General features: G+C 31.8%; 1 protein-coding gene across 2 annotated transcripts in view; it reads left to right on the plus strand.

The window, feature by feature from the left end:
- LOC145315549 (FMRFamide receptor-like) overlaps positions 1-19,958 on the plus strand; it is a 62,283-nt gene extending 42,325 nt beyond the window's left edge. Inside the window, exons 10-16 of one of the 2 annotated variants that reach the window (XM_080155533.1) lie at positions 5,822-5,947; positions 6,533-6,601; positions 7,266-7,370; positions 12,223-12,335; positions 13,063-13,199; positions 13,751-13,888; positions 19,493-19,958. In XM_080155533.1, coding sequence (XP_080011659.1) covers positions 5,822-5,947; positions 6,533-6,601; positions 7,266-7,370; positions 12,223-12,335; positions 13,063-13,199; positions 13,751-13,888; positions 19,493-19,540 — 736 coding nt within the window. In that variant the 3' untranslated portion in view covers positions 19,541-19,958. The remainder of the gene's footprint in view (positions 1-5,821; positions 5,948-6,532; positions 6,602-7,265; positions 7,371-12,222; positions 12,336-13,062; positions 13,200-13,750; positions 13,889-19,492) is intronic. The other variant, XM_080155541.1, reaches the window with a different exon arrangement.
- Positions 19,959-27,020: the final 7,062 nt, after the last annotated feature.

Consider the following 27,020-nt stretch of genomic DNA (forward strand, 5'->3'; position numbering starts at 1 on the left):
TTATATTGAAGATCCTCACACTTTACCCTACAATGAAAGTTTAGCCCGCAAAATTGCTGAAAAGGATCGTGCCAGGATGGTCAAGGAAGGTACCTATGGAATGTATGTGGAGGTATTCAACGACGCCATAAGAAGAGGCGTTTTTCAAAAAGCCACGCCTGAAGAATTGCAGTATGAAGGACCTAAGTCTTGTTCATCAATAGTGGTTGCTTTCAAGGAGGATTCAAGTTCCACACCCATGCGTTTGTGTGCAAATAGTTCTCTGACGTTCAAGGGTACCAGTTTTAATAACATAATGCTGGGAGGCCCGCCGCCAATGCAGAAGATTTTTTATCATTTGATGCTTTTCCGCGGTTACAAGGTTGGTATAACCGCGGATATCTCCAAGTTTTATAACTCCATCCTGGCCACAGAGTTCGACAGCCAGATGAAGAGAGTTTTATTTTCCCCGACGCCAGATGGTCCACTTGAAATTTACCTGACCAAAGTTGTGAATTTCGGCGAGTTAGCTGCGGGAAATTTGGCAGTTACAGCCCTGAAGTTGACGTCCCGCCTGTTCGGCGGAAAGAGTGAAGCAGAGGTCAAGGAGATGTATGGAGAGGGACAGATAAACGGTAGTGAAATTGTTGCTAAACCTGAATTATGGAAGGAGCCACAAATACCTACCTACCCTGATGAGGAATTCAAGTTACCTCAGATTCCAGTTGCAGTCAAGCTTGAGAAGCACAGCTTCATAGATGACGTTATTTCGGGAGCAGGATCGAAGCCAGAAGCCAAGGAGATGATGAAAGAGGCCGACAGGATTATCGGCAAAGGTAGTTTTTCCTTCAAACAAGTCATTTATTCTGGAGATGATTGCCAGCCTACCAAGGTTCTCGGGCTGATATGGAAGCCAGCCACCGATGTGTTGTCCATTGCCACAAGAGTCAACCAAGATGGTAAAGTCAAGGGAAGGAAGGTGAAAGAGGATGCTGATTTGTACAACCTCCAGGACGCCTTGGACGAGAATCTGACGAAGAAGATGGTCCACAGGTTCGCCGCCCAAACCTTCGACCCGATCGGGCTTTGCAGCCCTATTCTGTTGAGAATTAAACTTGTCCTGCGGAAAACATGTTTGCTGAATTTGGGCTGGCAAGATTTCATTCCAAAAAGTCTACGGGATGAACTTGTTCAGTCGCTGGAGGACAGAGCTGAGGTCGCTAAATTGGAGTTTGACCGTTGTGTGGTCCCGGATGAACCAACTGGCCTTCCATCCTTGATGATGTTTTCGGATGGGTCATCAGAGGCTTATGCATCTAATGCATATTTGAGGTGGCCAACTAGACAAGGTTTTGAAACGTTTCTGCTAGCCACCAAGTCAAGAGTTGCGCCGGTCAAGTGTGAATCAATTCCACGCCTTGAGTTGATGGGGTGCCAGATGTCCACAAGGTTGGCAAAGTCCGTCAGAGATGCCCTGCCCTTTGATATTATCAGAGTGATGTACTTTACTGATTCATCGTGTGTTTTATCGCAAATAGTCTCCAACAGTGCTATGCTGAACACATTTAATTCTCATCGTATTGGAGAAATTCAATCTGCATCCAACAAGGATGACTGGAGGTGGGTCCCGGGGACGCACAACGTTGCAGATTTGGGCACCAGAAGCACCTGCAAGGTATCAGATTTGGGACCAGGTTCCAGGTACAGATTGGGCCCAGAATGGTTGCGCCAGGATGAAAGTGCGTGGCCGGTGAAAACTGCCGAAGAAGTCAAGCAGGTTTTACCCCCAGAGGAGTTGAATACCAAGATGGTTAAGTTATGTTCAATGAAAGTTGCCGGAGAAGCCGCTGAAGATGTCTTTAGGTTTAAGCACAGGAGATCATTTGGACAGGCCAAACGTATTATGGCAGCTGTCCTGCAAGTTGCAAACACCTGGTTGAAGAAGCTAAAGAGCAGACAAGAAGGTAAGACTACAGCCGCTGGTAGTCATGTAGCTGCCGCAGATTCTGTGTACAAGCCGTCTTTGTACAATTTTATGGCGGCGGCGGAACTTTTCATTGTGTCACGAAGCCAAGAGGATGAGTGGATAAATGACGCTAAAGGCAATTATGCGTCATTAAATCCATTAGTGCATGAAGTATCATTGACCTGGCCTGTCGTTGGTCCCGGAGGAAATTATGTGACCAGGGAGATGAGGATTCTTAAAATGGTTGGTCGTGGACAGCCAGTCATTGACGCCATTACTGGCGGCCGTAAAATGATATTTGAAGACATGCCAGGTTTAATAATTTTGGAGCCTGGTAATTGGTTAGCTGCTGTTTTTATGAGAGAAGCGCATGTTGAGCTTCACTCTGGTGTCCGTGGAACTTTAGCTGAGAGCCGCCGTTGATGCTGGATTGTGAAGGCAAGGAGGTTGGCCATCATGGAAGTGAAGAAATGTTGGCCCTGCAGTGTTGAGAGGGCTAAGGAATGTCGTGCTACCATGAAGGAGGTGTTACCTGACAAGTTGGTCCCGAGCAGGCCTTTTGAAGCTGTGCAAGTCGACCTGATGGGTCCGCTGGTTACGAGGAGAGCTGCCGCTAAAACGAGGAGTCAGACAGCAACGAAGAAGGTGTGGGTGTTCGTGGTGGTCTGCAGATTCTCAGGGGCGTTGTGGTTAGATGCCTTGGAAAAGTATGATACCAGCAGTATCCTGTTGTCCCTGCGCAAGTTGGAAGCTGTTCATTGTCTGCCGAAGATCATAGTAAGCGACATGGGCACACAATTATCCGGTGCTCGCAAGGTTTTAGAGCAGAAGTTGGGCAGCCAGGTAGAGTTTTCTTGGTCTCAGATCCCGGCCCGAGCCCACCATTATATTGGGCAGGCTGAGAAAATGGTGGGATTAACCAAGAGATTGCTGTCCAAGAAGTTGGTGAATAGTTCTGTTAATTTCAACGAGCTCCTGGTGCTGTTGGCGGAGGTCAGCAAGTTGATGAATAGCAGACCATTGACGATAGAAGCTGCGAACGACGTGGAGAATTGGCGGCTGATCACCCCTGGCCAGCTGCTGGGAAATGTTGACCGCCAGCCGTTGTGCAATGTGGCGATGAAACCGGAGGACCAAATTTCCTCCAGGTGAAGTTGTTGGAAGACTTGTCTGCCCAGTTTTGGACTGCCTACCGCCAGGAGATCCTACCGAAGATATTACGGATGTCCAAGTGGAAGGATGAGATGGCAGAGCCACTAGCTGACGGAGATATAGTTCTGGTTACGAGTACCAATCCCCTGATGAGATGTTTGAGGATGGGCCGAGTGACGAGAATTGAGGATGGGAGAAAGACTGCAAGAGTCTTGTTCAGACTGACAGATAAATCTCCCCTAGAAGAACATGCTGTATCAGTCAGGCAGTTGTTAAAAATTATGATTAATAATTGATTCTTATTTTATGGAAATTGAGATTTTTTTTAGTAAAAAGCCACATTTTTCATATGCCTATTTTTATGCCTAAAATAAGAATCAAATGAAATGCGATTAAATATTCTTCTATTTCATATGCTCAAATTTAATTTTATTGAGTTTAATTTCTTTTCAAAAGTACAATTCATTTTAAAACTTACCTGAAAAGTTTAACAAAAAGGAATAAATGTGTCGAGGTTGCGTGATTCGATATTTATTCTAAGAAAAAAATCAAGTATTTTTTTTAGCAGATTTTTTTTAAAATTATATATGAATTTCAATCAAGTAAAACATTTTTATTCAGATCAAGGAATGATTGAAAATTCATATTTAAAGTCTCATTTTTTTTTACAAAGAAAAATTGGTATTTTTTTCATAATTTCAATGAAAATTCTAACGAAGATATTATTATATTGCTATTCTTTAAGTATTAAAAAGTTTTATTGATTGATTAAGATATTACAGTTCTTATTCATTAGGTTTGAAAAACTTTCTGCCCAAGGATTTTGAAAAATTTTTTCTTACTACTCTTTTTGATGCTTAACAAATTTAGTTTTAAGTACCTATAAATCTTAATTTTCTTGTCTAAGATTTATTTCGTTTTATTTTACCATTATTGTTTACATTTACATTTCAACCTGATTTCGTAGGTACTTATTGATTTATTAATAATGATTTATTACCTATTGATTATGAAATGATTATTATTTAGTATAGTTGTTATATTTACAACATCATGATTAATAGGATTATCTATTTTAGGATTTGTGTATGTGATCTTGTGATTGTCATGTGCATGGAATGTTGTATGGTACAAACCAATCCCCATCCTTCTATCCTAAAATGTGAGGTATTATGAGTCCTAGTGAGGAGTATAATATTGTGTATGCATTTCACGGGGTTTCATTTAGTTAGGAGCAAAATTGTCACGTTTTCGGGATGTGGCCATTCTCATGTGATTATGGTGAGTTGAGTTTAGTGAGAAATGTTGCTAGTGCTCAGCGCAAAAAAACCTTGAATCTCGTTAAGGAAGTTAATTTGACTTTCAAACGGGGGGTGTGTCTTAACCTCTTTTCGAGGAAGCTTTGTGTTTATCAAGTACGAAATTAATTCCTTATCATTATTTGAAAACCAAGCGCAAATGTCGTCTTTTTATGGCTTTCCTTTCATAATGTGGCGCGGCATGGATTGTTTTGTTTATTATGATGCGCACGTTCTTTACTTTTGAATGAGATATGAGAGTGTGAAGATTTCGGAGAACAAAATTGGGCCTATCATTGGTCTCATAGTGTGTGAACGACCCTAGTATATCAGGGATTTGAAACCATAAGAGCTTCAGGTAGAATTTGTTATTTTTATTAAGAAGTATGGTGTATAGGACGATTATATGTAGTTTTAAAAAGGCTTTAGCCAGCTAAGCATGAAACTTAATTATGATTAATATATGTTTTAGTAATTTTTATGTGCCTTATTGTTGCATTTAACAATGATTTATTAAACCAAATAATTTTCCTTTAAAGCCAAAGTTTCCAAAGATTTTTTACCGTAGAGAAAAATGATTTTTAAAAAGCAAATAAGATTACGTGGTTATAAATAACTGGAATTATGAACTAATTGATATTGTAATTTCAGGTCTTTGAAATAATTTCATCAATAAATCTATATTCGAACCTGCTGTTGAAACTTGATGGTTCCTGGTATTGGGGGTTTGTATGTTCGCCAACTGATCTCGTGAACTTCCCGCTAATTCGGAAGTCAAGCTCAACCAAAGTGTCATGGTTGAGACACCAAGAAAAGTTTTTCTTTGATTAAAAAGTTTTGGCCTCTTTTTGTAATAAAACCAATTTTCTGAGAGCACAGGATACGTTTATATTTTTGACTGTATAAGGTGCAAAATTGGAAAAAAATCATTTATATAATCTTAACAATCTTTCCTAAACTTTTTTAGTAATACTCATACCTATACTTATTGTAATCTAATATTTTCATTTATTTTTGTACTGTAACTTCGAACATTCAACACATTCCATAAGCAAATTTTAACTGGCTAATTTTTAAATTTCAATACTTTCAAATTGATCAGTAAAAAGGTATAACCAACAAGAGGGCCACAGTAAAAGTGTCTGACTATGACGTCAGAAAAAATAACAATTAACCAATGAGAAGCCAGTATTCACATGGGTAAAATATATATCGGCCTCTCATTGGTTAGTTGTTGATTTTTTTCTGACGTCATAGTCAGACACTTTTACTGTTTTCAACAAGAGACTTAATTTTTTCAGCCTATTTCGCCATGGTTGCTTAAAACCTATTTTGGGAAGATACAATTGTTAGCATTCGTTTACTATAATTTATTGATGGTGAAATACAAATTTATTATGTGTTTAGAATGAATTTTTTTCTTCAGAATTATTGCGAGTATCCGTAACCGACCAGGAAACCTAGTGAACAACAATCATTCTTCTCAAGATATGCTTCTGTCAAGAGTTATGCTTACTGTAGTTATTCTATTCATCATTCTACACTCACCAAGGTATGTTTTTCAGTTTATCATGTTTTTAGTTTGTTATACTTATCTTACTACTAGAGACTTTTTTCAAGATCAGTATTGCCTTAAAACTCTAGTGTAGAGCGAGTTTCATGCGGCACCAAATCTGATTTATGACCATTTGATGCAATCATGTTCTTTTCATTTCTGTATCCACGGAAACCTGTCTAGAAAAGCATATTTTTGTTTATCCGTAAAGATCTGCTCAACAAATTGAGTTCTCGTTTTTGATATAGCTTAACATAGGTTCCAGGATGTTTTTTAACCATTCTTATACAGAGTTTCTATATGCTTTTAGTATCCTTGTAATAAAGTTAAAGGATGTTTGCTTTTACCGAAGGATCTCGACAAAAGATAAACTGGTATGGTTCTCCTTTTCAGTGTAGTTTCTCATAGGAACTAGGAAGGTTTATAGCTAATTGGAGGAGAAATCACAGATATTTTTGGTAAACAACTGATCTTAATATAGATTTAAAAAAAAAACATTTAGTGACCTCTAGGTGCATATATACGTGTGTTCAATTATCTATAACTTTCATTTTGATTAATAAATTGTTTTGATCTTTAAAGAATCTGCCTGGCTCTGTATGAAGTAACGCGAATTCCCAGCATTCTAAATTGTATGTTTCATGGATGTAGGTAAGATAATCTAACGAAATCTGCTCGTAATCTTGTTCTATGATTTAAAAAACATATTTACGCCCTAGAAAAAAATTTGAACTTGTTAAAAATATGATTTTTCATGAATAAGAATTTAAATTTAAAATAGAATTTAAAAGTTGTTTATCCAGTGATTCTATTTTTGACTAAAAACATATTTTAAATTATCTTCGAATTAATTAACTTTTGAAAGAAAAATAAACAATTAAAATAATTCTTAGAAATAATTTATTTTAAGTACAAGCATATTTTCAAACTAACAAAGAAAATTAAATGTGTATAAATTAGAGCTCCTAAAGATACTTAAAGGTTTAAATTATGAAAAAATATAGTTCTTCATAATATTTTAATTAACGTATTTGATCTTTTTTTTCTCCACTTCTAACTAACGTAATCTTGTTTGGTTTGATCATGAGATCATGATTTGTGGGAAGTTCAGCTGTCCAAACTATACTCAAAGTTCTAAGAATAATGTGATTTTCTCTAGCCAAGAATTCATTCAATGTATGAAATTGAGAAAAATTATTGCATTCAATAACTTAGCTTTTATGCTATTTTTCAATCTATTTTAACCTTCGAACCTTTGTTTTTTATATATCGTTGCCAATTATTTTAACAACTAGAAAATGATTTATTTATGTAGGTACAACCCTCCGCCCATTCAATGGAAAGTGGACGTATTGGTCAGATATTTTGTGCTCGTCAACTCATCCATCAATTTTATTGTCTACTGTATGATGGGCTCCAGGTATTTTTTGTTTTTAGAAAATCTACTGTCCAGTAAGGCTTCGAAACCGATTAATATCCGCTGGATTAGAACCGGTTCTAAGTAATACTGAAAAACTATGTGTTGTATAATATCCAGTTTTCTTCAAATAAAAAATGTACAATCATGATATCAAAACTTTCGGCATGTCTGGGCTAACAAAACTAGTTTAATCTTATAATTGTGGAAAGACGTGGAACCGTGGATAGCTATTTTATAATACGATGTGATAAATAACAATTACAAGTCTTAATGTTGTTTTATTTGTAGGATTAGCCAGTTCATAATTAAGTCATGCTATACCTAAAAGAAAAATATTTCAAAAATTCAATTTTCCTTAGCGAAGATTGTCGTTACCTAAAAAGAGAGAGGGGGTTGGCACATTTAAAATGTAGTTACGGGCTAAAAACAATGATTGAATTACAAAGAAAGCTAATTGAATAAATTAAATATTTCGCAAATTTTTTTGCTGTTGAATTGATTAAAAATTCACACATCTCTGCCACGGTTCCTCATTATACTGGAATATACTACCGTACAAAGATTAGAAAATGATTATTGAAATGGCTGGTACGAGAATGTCTAAGCCCGGTTTCAACTATTTAATCAATTTTATTGTCCATAGTATAATAGTTTGATTAAATCTGCAATATAGAAAAACTTTTTATCTAAAATAATTTAAACTAGGTCAAAGACAAAATACATAGATCAGCAAAAAAGTTTTAAATCAATAAAAAAATTTATATAATATTTGAATTTGCCGTGCTTGTCGTAAACAAAAATGAGGAAAAAATCAAAGTCTTTTTTACTTAGGTATGGTATTAATATTAGAATAATGGACTATTCTAATATGATGTCATTTAGATTACTTTGGCAAAAGTTTTTAAAGAACCCAGTAAAAGTATCGGACTGATTATGACGTAAAAAAAATAATTAGCCAATGAGAGGCCACTATAAATTTTACCATTGGTCAATAATGGCCTCTCATTGGCTAATTTTTTTTACGTCATAATCAGTCCGACACTATTACTGGGTTCGTTTTTAAATTTACCCCCCTTTTATAGGCACTATAAAGAGTTTAAAAGACTACAGCAATAATCAAAGGTTTATCTGTATCCAATGTCCATTTCACATGCAAATTCATGATTATAAAAATATTTTGCCGGCCTAAATCTTATTGTGCAATTGTGCATGTTAACAAAGAAAACAGAACATTCTTTACTTTAACATCGAAAACATTATATCCTGATAAAATGAGTAAATTGATGAGAAGCTTTGTTGCAAATTATGATCTATGTATGTATATATTTTGATAAAAATGATAAATAATTATAATAAAAGCTTGTCACCGTTTACTTCCGTAGCCGGGGGAATATCAAACTATTAAAGATTTAAAAGTTTCTTTTATTGTTACATTTTATAGATTTATTGGAGATAATTTATGAAACCTTTTTGAACTAACCAATCACATATAGAAAAATACATGAAAAACTTAAATAAAAGAGATTAAATGATTAAAATTAATATCAACTTTAGATTTTTCAATTCAATTAATTTATTAAAAGCATTGGGTGATAAGTTTATGCAAAATTTAATGTATTCATAAAATCTGGGACAGCCATCCTATCCAGCCTTGCAAGCAAAGTTTGAAGTATTAAAGATGCTTCTATACAAATCATACATGTTTGCCGGTCTGCTGTTTAGGTTTCGCTCTTAAAATTAATGGGCAAGAATGTAAAAAGGAAAGGAGAAGCTATATGAAGCATATGGAAATGGTTTATAATACAATAGTCAGATTTTTTCTAGTATTCAATTGTCCTTGTTTGAAGTTTATGAAATCTTTTAAATTTCAACATTTTGATATTTTAAAAAGTATATTTCATATCATGAAATCTTCTAGTAAAGAAAAACATATGTACAATACAATTTCACTTGAACAAATAGTAGATCACAATCAACCACATACCTTTAGGTTAAGTTTCAGTGAGCATATAGAAGAGTATGTCAGTACTAATGTTCAACAAAGATAAAGCTCTGCAGCGTTAGAAAAACCATCTTTAACTTTGTGGTTCACTCGTCGGTCCCAGGGGTTTATTTCTTATTCAAAACTACTTTAATCTAGAAATAATACAAATATCCTGCTATTTTGAATATTTTGTATTTAAAAACATAAATGTTTGATGTCTCGCTTTTGCAATTCAAAAAAATGTTCAAAGTTGAAATGGAATGAAAACTTTTTGTTCAATCATTTGAATTGAATGATTTTTGAGAAAAAAGTTTAGTTATACAACAATTTCATGGAGATTAAGGAAAGGGCACCCAAATAGAGGATTTTTTCAGTCAGTCCAATAAAAGTTGGCGGCAAAAAACTTATCAAGAATGGCTTCGAAACCGATAAATATCTGCTGGATTAGAGCCGGTTCTCAGTAATACTGCAAAATCATGTATAGCATCATATTACAGACAGTTTTCAAAAGATACAAACTAATGCCAGTTGTGTGAGCCGGGGAATTCAGCTCCCTCATATATCTTATAATTTTTCATTTCGCTGAAAGCTGTCTATATTACGATGCGATAAATTTAACTATTTTAGAATTAATAATCCATAAGAATGTTTTTGATTCAATGTAAAAATAAAAAAAATAAAATGTTTTAGACACTCTGGTGCTTTACTCGTACAGCACCGATACATGATTTTTCAGTATGGTTTATCACCGGTTCTAATCCAGTGGATATTCATCGGTTTTAAAGACATACTGGAAATAAATTGATTATCCATTATTCTCTGAGAGTATAAGTTTGAAAAATAAATAATGTATTGGGCTATTTTTTACTTTTTATCAGAAAATGCCAATTGACAAGGACAGCTTTTCACAAACAAAGACAAATCTGGAAAAAAGAAGATTTGTGAAAAATCTTCCAACCTATCTTTCTAGAATTAGGTTTTTCCTCTGAAATTTAATAAGTGAAATATTTAGGATCATTCTTTGCTGTGCCTATACCTGAGAATTAAAACTTTTAAAAAGTATTCGATATATATTTTTTATCGTTTACTTATGAAATTGGCAAAAACAGTGAAAAAGTCCACCCGCTAATTATGATGTATTTGCTTTTAGTAAACGTGATGGTTATTGGAATTTCACTGAGTAATGCTATTTTCTTTTAGAAACTTAAGGATTACCAGACGGACTTAACCAAGTTATGGGTTAGATGCACTTTTAAAGTACTACTAACTACTCTTTTCTTAATATCTATATCTCCCGGTCCCCATCCCCAGTTAAAAAGTCAAAATATTTAACATATTTTTCTTTATGGTATTCATGACGATTGAATGAAAATAATAAATTATTAATACCCTATAAAAAAAGTAATATTTTACTCCATAAAAAATGCACAGCAGGGATTTTAGGATAATTCAAATGAAAGAATGGAAAATCTTCTGCTTTGATATGTGGTAAATTATGTGTGTGCTTTGGGGGGGGGGGGGGTAACGGGGGTAAATGAACAAGTATTGAGCACTCATCTGGTTAATAATGCAAATAAATTTAAATTTAAATTAAAGTGTCAGAACTGAAAAATCAGAACATTAATACATAAATGTCGAATAAAAATTGTAGGTAAATTTGTTGAAAAACTGCTTAAGTACAGGATAATGTTTAAGGACACACTTACGTTTTTAGGACTTGATTATAGTGATGCTACGCTCATAACATTGTACTTTGTTGTCCTAGGAATCAATATTCCAAAAATCAGATAAATCGGATAATTTTCCCATAAAATTATTAAAATGGACGTATGGACATTCTGGTAACGTTTATAGAGTTGCTACGCTTTCTAAATCGTACCTAACTACTACAGACGGACCGACACTAATTATAGAAAATCTTCGCTTTTAATAAAGAGGCTATTTTATATGAATCCATTTAGAATACACAACTTTAATCTTAAAAACCTTTTGCCATTAAAAGAATTATATCTAGACAGACTAAATTCCAGAAACCTAAATGCTTTCTGTTCTTAAGAAATAATAATATTAAATTTCATATAATTTTTTTTAACATAGTATAAGGAAAAATAAAAAAAAAACATATATTAACTGTATTACAGTATATTTTATTAAAGTATGGTAATTTATTCAACTATTTGTAGTATAATTTCTTCAAAGATATTTGAAAATAAAACAAGAAAGAACATATGTGTCATTAAATGTAAAAACCCAAAACCTAAGAAAATTAAAGTATAAGATAAGTAAGAATAAATAAGTAAAAAATAAATGTGAAAATATAATTTCACCGCTATGGCAATTAATTTGATAGGTTATGTTAAATTAGTTTTGTTTAATTTATTATGGTTATGAGGCTTAATTACCTATGATTGTTCAAATTAGAAAAAAATGTGTAAAAAATGAGGGATTCTAAGCACATATAGGTTGAAAAGATGAAATACATGTAATTCTTCGCTTTTCTTATTAAAATTGTACATATTTTACAGTAAAATTTATATTAGGCTGCTCTAAGCATTATTCTTTAACGTAATGACACATTTTGAAACTCACATCTAAAAAACAACAAATTATTCCATTCCTTTATATACAGCCTATTTATTTAGATATGCTTTGCTTTAGAATTATAAATAACTTATTTTAAATGTTGATTCAATAATACTGAAAAATAATTTAATAAAGCTTTAAAAATGGAAGCCAACTCCCCACAAATATTCCTCTCACTTCCTAAAAGTTGTATGAAGTCCGTTTTTTTGCCCTTTTAAAGCAATTTTTTGAACATGCCAGTCACTGTTGAAGTATCCGCAAAAATTGCAATTATTTTCCTTATAGATTTCGTGCAACCCTGATGAAGCTGCTGCAATGGAAACAGGATGTGTCGACACCGACAACTCGAGTTGGTTTCCTGTCACCACTGGCTTGTGATGAACAAACAGACGGTACAGGTATCCTAGCAATTAAAAATCGCCAGGGAGGGAGGGAACATTGGGCTGTTTATTATACACTAGTCCCCAAAGTTTTCTTATTCGTTGGCTGTACAACTTTGGGGACTTTATTGAATTTTGATTGGTTCATTCATTGATTTGAGTGTCCAAACGTCCTCTAATTGTACAATTTACAGAAGGGGTTATTTTGTAATAATCATCAGGGAGGATGTTGTATATACATCAAATTGTCGGCCATTGTCTTATCCCTTTAGATCCATGAAAAATCGTACAATTTTTCTCTTATTGATCTTACTAAATTATGTACAAATAAGTTCGTTATTAGGTAAATGCTGCTGCCATTGAAGACAAGTAAAGAGAAAAATTTTTCTCCTAGTTGTTAGTATTAGTGGTTTTTATTGCAATCCCTATAATAAAGTAACAGGATGTCTGTTTGTTTTTTGTTTGTTTGTACCGAAGGATCTCACTAACCGCTGCACCGCTATGACTGTCCTTTACACGGTACCTTCTCAGAGGTCCTTGTATGGTTTATAACTATTTTGTGGGAGGGTAACACCACCCCAACACAAGATAAATCGCCACTAGGAAAAATTCTTCCCCCTCCTGAAAAGAATTTTCTTTTGAAAATTAACTTTCAGGCATTTACGAGATCTTTGCGGACAAAAATACTTTCAGATAGACATCCTGGTACAATAAACTAATTTCTAAAAATGTCTTAATATTCTAGTTTTGGAGATGAAGACTCCCCCGCCACAGATTAAGAACCAAATCCGGGAGAACGGACACCTGAACGGACAGATGAGTGGACAGCTGAATGGACACCCACAAGACAACCGGCGAAGCAGAGAGTGTGAGACCATCAAGGCATGAATTATTCAACTTATTACATGGTTTAGATGAATTACGATTAATTTAGTTTAAACAGAAATTGTGTAAGTCACTAGAATATATTAGGTAAATGATTAATTTACCTTTATTTTTTACTATTAGAGGTTTCGTCCTAAGAGGAAAGTGTGAATACCCTCAAATATTCTTGTTATTTCAAAGGAAGGTTAAAGAATTATTAGATCATTGAGGGGGGGGGGGGGGGGGGTTGAATCCTTCAAATTTCTTTATATTATCAAAATTGGGTAAGTATTGGTGCATATCTAGAAGTTTTTTTGGAGTACTCTTCACTAGCCGTAAACCTTACCTAAACCAAAATAGAACCTGCCTTAAAATTTTGAAACGATATATCTAAATGCGGATATACATACAGACATCCTGTTATTACTTCAGTATGATTATTAACGCAGCTGTAGTAAAGTTGTAATTGTTTTGGGCCAGGTTGTTCCTTCTTGATTTCATGTGCCTGGCATAGCACAAATTAATTCTTTTGAAAACAATAAGTGAATAATCCATGAAAAAAAACCCAGGAAAATGGACATGAGAATGAATCAGGTTACTGTGGAAACAATTCTATTATAACTGACACTGAAACCAAATCTGCTGCTGATATAAACGGACAAACAGTTACTGGCGAAGAAATGGATTCCACTCAAAAATCTGAAAAGGTAATCTATTTTCTAAAAACCTGTAATTGTCAGAAAAGGTGTAGGTAAAATATTTATTCTAGTATTGCTTCGAAACCGATTAATATCCGGTGGATTAGAACCGGTTTTTTGCCATACTGAAAAATTATGTATAGCATCGTATTATATCCAGTTTTCTACGAACATAAAAATGTACAGTCATAAGATTAGATCCAGTTTTTTAATCCAAGCCTTCGACATCTCGGGGCTAAAAACCTCGTTTTAATCTTATAATTGTACATTTTTATATCTACGGAAAGGTGTTTATAATATGATTTGATGAATAACTTTTCTTTCATTTAAACATCTCTTTCTTATAAGAATTGAATTACAATAATATTATTTTAATTAATACTGTATTTTTCCTGTTAATTTTAATTAAAAATTACTTTCTTTTAATTGTATTTTTCTTCTACTCAGTTGCCAGTTTTACTTTTCTTTCTAATCTGGAATTTGCCAAGATAATGTAATTATCTCCAGGGATATAGGGATATACTTTTTAAACATGATCTCTCATTCGTTTGCTAAAAACTTTGGGAACTTAAATCTTGAATGGGTTGTACAAAGCTTCAATCGTTCCTGTAAAAAACTTTGAGGAATTTTATTAAATCTTTACTGGGTTGAATAAATCTTAAAGGTTCAAACTTTTTTTAACAACTTTAATCTACAGAAGGTATAATTTTGTTTATATGTTTATTGTCTTATCCCTTGAGATCCCTGGCAATGTATGTGAAACTTAATATTTCCTCACTTGACTCAATTATACTGAATTTACTTCTCTTGACATTTTCTACAATTCATTTAATTAAACGAGAAAATAATTCGCAATATAACACGTAATAAATTATTAAAAGACTCTAATTTAGAAAATCGTTCATTTGATTAATTGATTGTTTAGCCAATGCATAATTTCTTAGGGTTTGGACCTAATTCGTCATGTAGTAAGCAGAGTCACTTTGTATAGTAACTAGGGACAGCTCAAGCACATTAAGGCTTGACCCGCTATCTCATTGGAGGTACTCACCCTCGCTTAGTATTAAAAAGTTATGCTTTGTTCATCAGTAATCAGTATGTAATGCTCAAATCTTGCAAAACTTTTTAGCTTTGATCTGGTTTAAATTGGTTTATTTCTTACAAAACAAATATGTTTTTACATAAACTAAATTTTTTTCTCTTCGTGTAATGCAAATTTTTGTTATGCAAATGGACAGTTTTTTCAGAGGAAGTAAGGACAATTCAAGATAAATCTAAGTTTTTACAATATTTTGCATATGATTTTTACAATATATGTAAGAATTAAGAAGGCCTGGAGGCTTTTCCATTTTCATTTTTCAGAGGCCCCTGCTCCCCCCCCCCCCTAAACTCTGCCTTTGCTAGATGAAAATATTGGGCTAAAGATTCAGTCATCTGCCATTAACCTCCTTCCTAAGTTTATATATTTTTTTCATTTTTTTAAAATCCTATTTTCTTTGTTAAAAAGGTCAATTTTATTTTGTATTTTCAAAATTTACATTTAGATAGAAAAAAAACAAAGAAATGTCTAAAATTGTCTGTTGAAAAATAAATATTGGTTTAGTAAGATGCTTGCTTTTACTTGAATGAAATGAAATTTGCATCATATTTATACATTAATGAGGACCGAATTAATTTATTTAACAAAATGTTATCATAAGAAGTATAGTTATGCAATTTATATATTATAATGGTATTATGTTTAATATTAAGAATACTTAAGATATTTTTTTTGCAGCGTGAACTACACCAAGCTTTATTGTTTTGTGCATTATATCGTAACACTAAACCTTCTCGGTAAAAACTTTTTTAACGGGTCGATGAAAATGACTCAATCCGTAAGAAGTCCTTTTTGGATTTGTTTTTAGAGGGAGGGGCGTGGGTTGATAGTTTAATAGAGTGATGGAGGGTTGCACAACATTTTTTGCGAATGCGAATGGAAAATAATGTAACAATATCGCTTGATCTTGGTCATCTTACTGCAGATAAATTGCATAAGAGGTTGGATAATCAAATAAAAATGTCCAGAGACTAGACTAGTACAATTACATCTAAAAAGACAGAATCAGATTTTATAAAAAAAAGTATTTGTAAATAATGCAGATTCTTGATTACATGAAAATTAAAATAGAAGTTCTTGTGTCTGTATATGCTAGACATAATATGTGCATCACATTACGTAAGTTTGAAAAGTAGATGATAAAATTTTATTGAAGGTTTGTGTTTTAAATATGACCCACAAATTACTACTGTAACCTTTAATTATAAGATAAAGGGACTAGGGACTAGATAATCACTAAAGTATATACCTATAATGCAAGGCATAGCTGAAATATTATTGTAATGAATGACCAAAGAACTCCTCGAACAAGAAACCTATCATGCCTAGAACAATACTTCAGAAATACATCAGTTTTTAAATTTTACTTTTTCTTCCTTTTTTTGTATACATCTTATAAGGTAAAATCAATTTTGCTTATAGCAATGCCAAAAGAAAGTAACAAGTCACTTATGTTTATATAAAAGCAGAGAATGTTGGGTGTCCGTATGTACCAATATTGTTTACTTAAAGAGTAGCTTTGCTTCTAAAAGGACGTACATGATTGCATGTTGATGCAATTATGTTTCATAAGTTTTTTATATCCTGGAAAATAATATACCTAATAATTGAAAAAGATATTACTATTTCTGTATTAAATGAAAAAGTACAGGATTAACAAATTCAAACCCATATTGAAAAATTAAATAATATGGAAAAAAGATAGTTTTCAAAAAGGTTTCAGGTTTTTTTTTGGATTGTGTCTCTTTCTGCAAGAAAAGGATGTAAAACTTTTAGATATTGGCCTTGATCATCAAAACAATGAAAGGGAAGGGCTTAAGAATATTTGGCAGATGTCCTGATTCACACAAAACAATCTACTAATAACATTTACTATTGGCTTACAGAAGTATATTTTCCTGTAGTTTTATAAGCCTCTAAGTCTAAAAAAAAACTTACTTACCAAACATCGGAACTTAGCGAAGCTTGCAAGAAAAGCAAAAAACTGCAAGATGTAACACTTTTACATCTTAAGTAATCTGTATCTTTTTCCATGCATACGTACAATTTAGTAAATTATATCATATAACAATCTGACTCCTCTATACACGACACACGTACATAATCATGTAAAACAAAAATATAAGACAGATTAAAACAAGGATTTACTTGTGACGAGTCAGAAAAAACGCCAGCCTTACAGCTAGTCATATTTATAAAATCTATAAGTAATTTTTTATTGAAATTTTAACCAGAAGTATACACAGAAATGGTTTTACACGAGTTTTCTATAGCCCCGCAATTATAGCTTAACCTTATTCCCTCTTCCCTTCCCTGCCCTGGCAATAAATTAAATGAAAAAAGTACTTTTATAATACAAATAATATGACCATTACAGGCAACGGCAATCAAAAGAAAAAAAATCATCAATAATCAGCGATTATTTTTCAATAATAAGAAATGACGAAATAAAAAGTCCACTTAACAATAAAATCTTTATATTAATGATTATTAAGAAACTTAAGTACATCTAATAATAAAATGATCATAATGGATTATTAAAGATTATCACTAATTTAAGTGCTTTCACCACTCTAATAGGAGTATTCCTTTATTGTATCTTATTGTTATTTTTATACTTTTGGAATTAAAAAAAAAACTAGGTACTTTTTTTACTTTTAAAAAGCAGCTAAATTTAAATTAGGGCATGTTCTTTCGTCAACATCGTAAATCTGCTTTATTTATGACTAGCGGGACCTCTTATTTACAATTTTGCCCTACTTCAAAATAGTCTAAAAAATTTTGGGACCTCAAAGGAGATAAACTGTAAAAAAGTGCTATATCGGTTTAGCGGTTAACGAGATCTTTCGTCACAAACACACAAAGACACATTTTGTTACTTTTTTTTATATAAAAATTAGTAGAAGAAAGAGATAAAGTATACATACGTATGCAAGAATCTATGCAGCATTTAATTTTTAAACTTTAAAGAATATCACTTCGTAGACTGGCATAAACAAACAAATTTACAAGAAACCATAATGAATTTATGAGGTTGTGCTACATCCTCGACAAAATCATTTTTTTCTTTCCTTCTTGTAATTAGTAGAAAACAAGGATGGCAACATCCATAAAAGCGAAGCTCTGAAACGGTAGGAAAAACGAACAGTAACTCTTGTACAGTGTCAGAAATATCAGATATATAATTATATCACACAAAAAATGTTGTCAAAAAGTTAAAATCAACATAATTTAAATGAACGTATACGGACATTCTGGTAACGATTATAGAGTTGCTACGCTTTCTATTTCATACCTAACTCAATCATCAAGCATAGTTTGAATTCGATAGGAACATTCTAACATATCTAAATAAACTAAAAGAGCTAACCGTGACCTAACCGTTTGGACGGACCAAACCAAATTATAGAAAAGTTTCGGTTTAAAAAAATACGTCTCTTATTTATTATTAAATATTTCATTCTGTTATTATACACAATTATGTATATGTTTTGTTAATAGTTTATTATCGTAGTTATTTATCGTAATGATTATTAAGCAATTAAAGGATAAAATGACGTCTTTTCTAATTATTTTTAATATACGTATAATTGTAAGAATAACGATTACTTTCAAAAGATGTGGGGCTTTTACAATGTATTGTGTCCAGGAATTGAGTAAAAAATGATATATTACCCTATATTTCTCTTAAGCTACTCTATAAATAGTAGATAATAGACCGACTGACAATTTAACTTTAGTTTTATGAATATCGTATTTAACAACCTTGATGAAATTTAAAAAATTGAAAACATTGACTTAAATAAGTTACCAATAATATCAAGTTCTTTATTGAGAATGCATTGCTAATTTGGATTTACTGATCTATCTATTCTATCATTAAAAATAGTACGGGTTTTTATTGTCCGTAGTTAATATTTCAATGAACTACTGAACCGATTGAGTTCTAAATTTTATAGCAGTTGCTTATAGGTCCCTGGATGGTTTTAAGGCTATTTATTTTGTATCTAAGTTTGGTTAGTAGGCTATTTTCCTACTTTCCTTACTCCTTCGAATACAGAGCTTTAAGATGCTATTGGCGCAGCCGCTAACTATGATAGGGTTAGCTGATATAAGTAAACTCCCTTTTTTACGCCAAAATAGTCAAATTCATCTATAATACAAAGTAAAACGATGTCTGTCTGTCTGTCTGTCTGTCCGTCTGTCTGTCCGTCTGAAGCTTAAGATCTCAGTAACCACCGAACTGATTGGGCTCTACTCTTCAGGGAATATACCTACTGGTCCTGTGATGGTTTTAAGCTATTTTCTTGGAGGGTGGGACACCCCCAATCCCCCAAAAAATGAAAAATACCCCCCCCCCCAAAAAAAAAAAAAAATTTTTTTTAACTTTTTCTTTTTAAATCTAAAATACGAAAAATTCGGTTGATCAAACCTCTTGGGGCAAAGCCCCTAGAGGCTAGGGGCGAAGCCGCTAGTTAATCATAATTCATTGATTTTATTTTTGATTTTTTCAGATGGAAGAAACAATTCTGCTAGAGAATTTGAAGCCAGAATATGTTTGAAGTAGAAAACCCTTATTGTAACAAAATAATATACAAAAATACAAATACTGATATTTAAAGTTTTTTTTTAAATACAAAATTCAAAAACTCAAATTCATTTTTAAAAGGTAGATAGTTATAATTTTATTTTTAAAGCTCAAATTAAAAATTAATTTGTAATTATTTAGATAAAAAAAAAACGCATTTATTTTGTTTAATATATGTTATTTATATTGTATAATGTGTAGTATATAATTGTTAAAAGATTTTTTATAAAACAACATACGTATATTATATTTTGATTATTAAAAATTATATAATATACTTCTTTTAAATGCTTAAATAATATAATTGTTGTTTGATATATGTTATATCGATTTTTTATTACAAATAATTGTTTAACAATTTTACTTCAATAAACAATGGATTTATGGGAAAATTAAAAGTTTGTAGCTTTCACTAATAAATTTTAATTGCACCTTCGAACTAACCCGCCCCTATATTTCGAACTAGAAAAAATAGTTTATATCTCAATATGGGACTTAAACACTAAAATCTCAGGAATAGCAACAACCTTCGTTTTTTTTTTCAATTTCATATTATAAATCCGCCAAATTATTTCTGTGATTTGTACAGACATAACAATGTAGTTTTAAAGTACTATTTTCAAAACACTGAGCCTTTTTAAAAAATATTTGAAGTTACATTTTGAAGGTACATTGTTTATATCAAAAGTACAAATAGAAATAATGATTTTAGTCGTTAATTAAAGTAAATTTTATTGTTGTCTAAACGGATGTTTGATACATCATGTAAAAATGTTTTACATATTTCTTCTTGTCTATCTATAATCTTGTTAAAAAATATATAAATCGGAAAATTCTGTCCATAAGTAGCTAAAAAAACAGACAAAACAAGATATCTATCTCATACAGCAGTTTATTTATAATTAATTGTCCTAGTGAACGACAGGAAGAACCTACATATAGAGTAGCTATAATTCTATTAATATTTGTAGTATTAATTGTGATCTTTAAATCAAACATTTTAAATGTTTAGCTGTTGTGATTAAAATAATATAAAATCAATATTTTTTTCTCTATTAAAAGTTTTAAAAATCTTCAAATATAATTTTATTTTATTTAGAGAATATATTTTTAGAATAAATAAAACTGTCATAAGCAAATATTCATTTTTTTCATTTTTAGGAATTTTAAAATTTAATATTTATATATTTAATAAATCACTTTATTGTTTAAAACTTGATTGTCGTAAACAGATTTAAAAACATAATATTTTTCTGTTTGAAATATATATTTAAAAAATCATCTTATATTCTTTGTTGATTAATAATTTTAATTTTTAAGTGTCGTGGCTATTCGTCCTAGTAATCACTATTTCTGTAAAATTTAAAAATGAACAAGTCTATAATACTTTTTGTCATTTTCCCCTTCCTCCCCCCCCCCCCTCCCCACCAAAAAAACCTATCGGCCAATACTCTACAAATTATCAATGTGATGCTTACTAAATAGAAATTATTCTTTCAGTTCTACCGTTTAAGAGATATTTAGAATAAACAATACACAAACATTAATTCATTTACTTATATCAAATGTTTTTTAAAAGTCAAAGTGTTCCAAAATATAAATTTACAAGGTTGCGCGATTATCATGAATGTCTTCCGCTATTATTTAGCTTTGATAATTTGATGAGTGTCGGGGGATGTCTAAACCACCCTAAACAAGATATAAGAAGAGTTGCCTTTCGATTTCTACATCCCTCTAGTAAATCTGTTTACATACCATGTTTTATGAATAGCATTATCTGTTATACGAATTAGAAAGATATTTGTCTGTTTGCGTCCATTAAGATCTCGCCGAAGTTCTGAAACGATGAGGTTCTGCTTTTCAGAGAATTTACCTTATTTTCCTGTAATCGTTTAGGCTACTTTCTTAGAAAATGGAACATGCACAACATAAAGTGCGTGCAGAAGGGGGGGGGGGGGGGTAAACAGTAACAACCCCTTTAAAATTTATGATATTTGCACCCAAATCCTAAAGGTTTATACCCCCTAGTAAAACTCAGCCCAACACTGCTCAACATTTTGTAAATGGTTTTCAAAATAAAATTGAAAACTAATTGAAATTCTTGTTTTATGTTTTAGCAAAAACTGAAACACCAAATTTTGATAAAATTTCTTTTATTTTATTCTATGTCTTCATCAAATGTTTTTAAAGTAATTTCAGTAAAAAAATAAGATGGAAACACGAGAAGAACATAATTAACTTTTTTTTACAAGAGCAGAGCTACTCTATCGTTTTAGAGTTTTAATACAACAATGTTTACTCAAGGATTTAGACTAGATATCGTTTTAGAGTTTTAATACAACAATGTTTACTCAAGGATTTAGACTAGATAGCTTGTAATTGAAAAAATAATAAATCAGTTAAAACAAAATGAAGCGGCAACGCGCATTTCAGATTTTAAAATTCGAAGATAAACCAGGTAATAATCTGTTCACGACAAATTATATAAAAAGATGTAAAATTAGTGGTTGAAACGTTTGGACAATCAACTAAATAAACCAACCAATAAAAATTCAAAAAGTCCCCCAAAGTTGTTAAGCCAACAACTACTAAAACGTTATTATAAAACTTTGGGTAATAGTGTAATAAACAGCTCATTTTCCCCACTCGCTCTAGAGAGCTTCTTTCTGACAGTCACTTATAATAGTTTGCAGGTAATTATTGCCTAGCGTATTAAATAACAAGGATGACAACAGGTAGCGAAGCTCAAAAATCATGAATGGATATCGGGAAATAACTACTATAAAGCAGTGTCGTACAATAAATATTAATCTTGGTCAAATAGGGAAATCATCAAACCTTTAAAATTTTTTTCCCCACTTTTCTCACATTTATCAATACAGCTCCTAAACTATAAATAGCACAAAAATCGTACTTCTATTTCCCAAAAATAAAGCCTATGACGGTTCTAACGATATACATAGCATTTTTCTACTATTCACACAAGCCGAGCAGTTTAAATCTTAAAAATGTCCGCATTTTTGCACACCCTTTTTTATCTTTAATGATTTACTCGCAAGTCAAGTTTTAAGTCAGTGCAGTTGGGACATTCTACTACGTAGCTCCTAAGCTATAAGTAGCACAGTAATGGTTCTTATATTTCCATAAAATATACTTCATAGCGGTTCTAACGGTATGCATAACGTTGTTCTACTGTTAACACAAGCCGCGCAATTTGAATTTTAAAAAGGTACATATTTTTATATACTTTAATCTTTAATGATTTACTCGCAAGGCAAGTTTTAAGGCAGTTGGGACATTTTACCACATCGCTCCTAAACTATACGTAGCACAGGAATCGTTTTTATATTTCCAAAAAATAGACTTCATAGCGGTTCTAGCAGTATGCATAACGTTTTTTTACTATTAACACAAGCCGCGCAATCTAAATTTTAAAAAGGTCTGTATTTTATTTGCACACCCTTTAAGCATGAAAACTTAAAAATCTAGGAATCGATCTAGCACCGCAATTAATCGACAAATCTTAATGAAACTTGATGGAAATATTTAGAACATGAGCATATTTAATCCCTGATAATTTCAGCCGTCAATCCTGGATAGGAATTGAGAAAACCATGAAAACCTAAAAATCTAGGAATCGATACAGCACCCCAATTAATAAATAAAAAATCTTAATAAAACTTGGTGAAAATATGTAGAATATAAAATTAATTAATCCCTAACATACAACGTGAATTATAGAGTAGCTTCGCTACAAAAAATTGTATAGATTTTAAATTGGTTTGGGACAATCTAAAACCATATATGATAATTTAAATAAATTTATAATTCTAGGTTTGAACAAATACAATTTCGTCACAAAATTGCTTTGTATTTTTTCATTCTTGTTTGCAGAAAATTAGATTTTACTTTTGCATTGAAAAAGGTTCGCTACAGGGAACACACACATCCGATAGAGCTAATTAAATTTTTTAATCTCAAACTTAGTGGATTGATAGATCTTGGGACAAATTTTCTAGAGACATAAAGAGTAGAGTTATATCAACATAGATCCATATTGATTAATTTACAGTATGCATGGATTGGACATATTGTCTAAACAAGCTTCGCAATTGTAATTGTAAGCTTGTAATTAGTTAGTACAATCGTTTATTATGATTAAATAGCTCTATATAATTAGATATTTCAAAAATCTACGAAACTGATTAAGATATCAATTACTGATATGTCTGATATTATAAGAATAGATTGAATCATTCATCCGTTTCTGAGGACAATTTCAAAACTCTAGAAAACAAGAAGAAAGTACGGAGATTTTATGGTATAAGACAATAAATTGATGATAAAACTATTGGTTGATAAGTTTGGACACAACTAGTTTTGAACCAACCATTCAAAATTCAAATTAAAAACTTTATAGTATAATGTACCCTACCTCAAGCCATTTAAGAGATCATATGATACACGTGCATGCATTCATCCTCTACTGCATATTAGACACCACCAACAAGGGTAACAATATCAATAAGAGCGAAGATTTAATAAATCATACCATCAGATAAACGAAAATTATCAAATATCATCGAGAGCAAGGATATCATAGTCTAGACAAAAGAAGATATCATGACCAAAAATATAACCACAAAATTAAATTAACTCTTGCAACATACTTTTCTTGGAGTACTGATGTTGTACAGTTCTTAAGCTCAGGCCCAAATTAAATAAAATCTCTGCACAAAACTTTATCTTGGAACTTGTACTAGTGAAGCCAATCTATAATTCACTGTGTTTGTCCGTCCGAAAATGTCATTTTCTCAGTTGCTATTTATGCTCGATTATCGTAAAGATATCCTATTCTGTGGAGCTTACAGTATACACCTTTCTCTTTCTTTTGCTTCCTCTCTTTTTTAGGACCATTGAACATTTGCTCTATAATTCATTTTGTCCTTTTGTCGATCAATGTTTTTTTTGCTTCGCTATTTGTGGATGTTGTCAACCTTGTTTCTCTCCAAATTTCTACTAATCAATTTTACTAATTTGATTTCTTCATGTTTCTATTAGAGACCTTATTACGGAATTAAATCAAAAGTTACCAATGCAACATACATGTCCGTACATCCGTAACTTTGGTTTTTCATCAAAGGATGCTAAAAAAACAACAAATAATTGTTATTGCATGTCTACAATATCATATTTGTGATGTTTCAATCAATTTTCTTTTATAGACAGCTTTTCGTGGCTCGGTCTAACACAACTGGTATTATTTTTTTTTAATTTTTACTTTAATATTCGTGGAGAATTGTCTATAATACAATGCTTACGTGAATTTTCAGTATGGCTGAGAACCTGTTCTAATAAAGCGGATATTGATCAGTTTCGAAGCGATCTTAATGGATTAGGAAATGAAAAATAAAGGGATGCACACGATTTACAACTTTTGTGTATGTTGTTCAGTCCGATAATAAAAGTTTTTAAGCCCATAAGGTTTTATAAAAACAGGGTATACCAGTATAATCTATTGTTTCCTCCCTCCCAAATAATATTAAAACTATTTAGGTAGTTTTTGACAATTTTGTAAATCTAATCTAATAATAATTTTCCTCAAATTTAAAAACAGCACTTTATGGTTCAAACTTCAAAATGTCTGTCTTTCTACTTATCAAATTATCAAAATTTCAAATGTTCAATGAAATCAAGGACGTCCAAGCTTTTAATGCATTCAGTTTTTTGGAGGGGGGGGGGGGGTATCTTTTTACTCATCCAACGTTTACCTGATCTTTGAAAAATAAGGGCATTAAATTATTCATGGCATTATATCATGCCCCGAAGCCTACTGCAATTTCATTTGGGGGAGGTAAATACCTACAATCCCCCATGGAAGTCTCTTAATTAAACTGTTTACAAATGGTTATAAAAGTGATAATAACCCTTTGATTTAACATATTTCGATTTTTAACATATTTCGATTTTTAAGAATTAAAAAATAAGTCTTTGCTGTCAAATAAAAAACATGGTATTTTCAAATTATTAGGTAATGAAGATTTATGTTGTCTCCTTGTATAAGATCCGTGCATTCTGATAATTTTTATCCATGATTTTATCATCCTTGTTATTGGAAAAATTTATCAAATAAAAATTTCATAATTTTATAGTTATGACATATTGGGAAAAAAATGATTATTGCTTTAATTTTATTGATGAAACTTTCAATATTTGATTTTTGGAAACCCAGCTACTCTTCAGTAATACAGATTATTTCAACGTCAATTTGATTTTTGGAAACCCAGCTACTCTTCAGTAATACAGATTATTTCAACGTCAATTTGATTTTCGGAAACCCAGCTACTCTTCAGTAATGCAGATTATTTCAACGTCAATTTGATTTTTGGAAACCCAGCTACTCTTCAGTAATGCAGATTATTTCAACGTCAATTTGATTTTTGGAAACCCAGCTACTCTTCAGTAATGCAGATTATTTCAACGTCAATTTGATTTTTGGAAACCCAGCTACTCTTCAGTAATACAGATTATTTCAACGTCAATTTGATTTTTGGAAACCCAGCTACTCTTCAGTAATACAGATTTTTTCAACGTCAATTTACCAATACATTGCTACAGATAATCAATATAGGTACTAAAGTACGATAAAAATATGTTTTTTGGATCTAGTCCAGTAAAATGATCCTGGTAACGACTATCTCCAAAAATCTAAGAGTATTAAAGGCTACTAGCTGCCAACCGGCTGAACGTACATATTATGCCCGCACACCATTTTAATCAGCATAAGAAGGCCTCTAAATAAACTGAATATCCAAGATCCAAAAATGCACAGGGAAAGCTTTCCTGCAAAAAAACCTTGCAAAATAAATATTTTTTTCGCATTTATGTGCAATGTGAGTTAACTGTGTTCTATTAAATAATGGCTATTTCTGATTATTTGTAGGCATTCTTTAGTAGGTTAAAATTGTATGTGAGCATAAACTATACTCTCTGCCGTATGGCCGTTAGCAGCCTTTAAAGTTAGAAGTCCCAAATTTACTTTGTTATATCTTTTTGTTAGCTAGACTACTTTTGCAGAAAATCATTCTTGTACAGCATGACCCTCGAAAAAGTATTTTTAAGCATCTGCAGCCCATATTTCTCAATGAATTATTAAAAAATGCATATGTCCTTGTTCTCCATAGTATTCCACGTAAGTAGATATAAAAATATTTTTTTTACCTCCATTAACACCGGAGATTTTTAGTGCTAAAGTTTTGAAAAAGTGACTGAGGAAAAAGTAACTTTTAACATGAAACGACTTTTTTAGCAAAATTAAGCTAGAAATCCTTTTATTTTTGTTACTAGCAGAAACTTTATACAAAAATGAAATAAAAAATTTAGTTTTTGAGTAAAAAGCATTTTTTTACACATATTTTTTGAGTCTTTTTAGTTTAATGATATTTTGAAAAACT

Source organism: Acartia tonsa, chromosome 1 (genome assembly GCF_053477335.1).
Source record: "Acartia tonsa isolate MP-2025a chromosome 1, ASM5347733v1, whole genome shotgun sequence".
Classification (NCBI taxonomy): Eukaryota; Metazoa; Arthropoda; class Copepoda; order Calanoida; family Acartiidae; genus Acartia; species Acartia tonsa.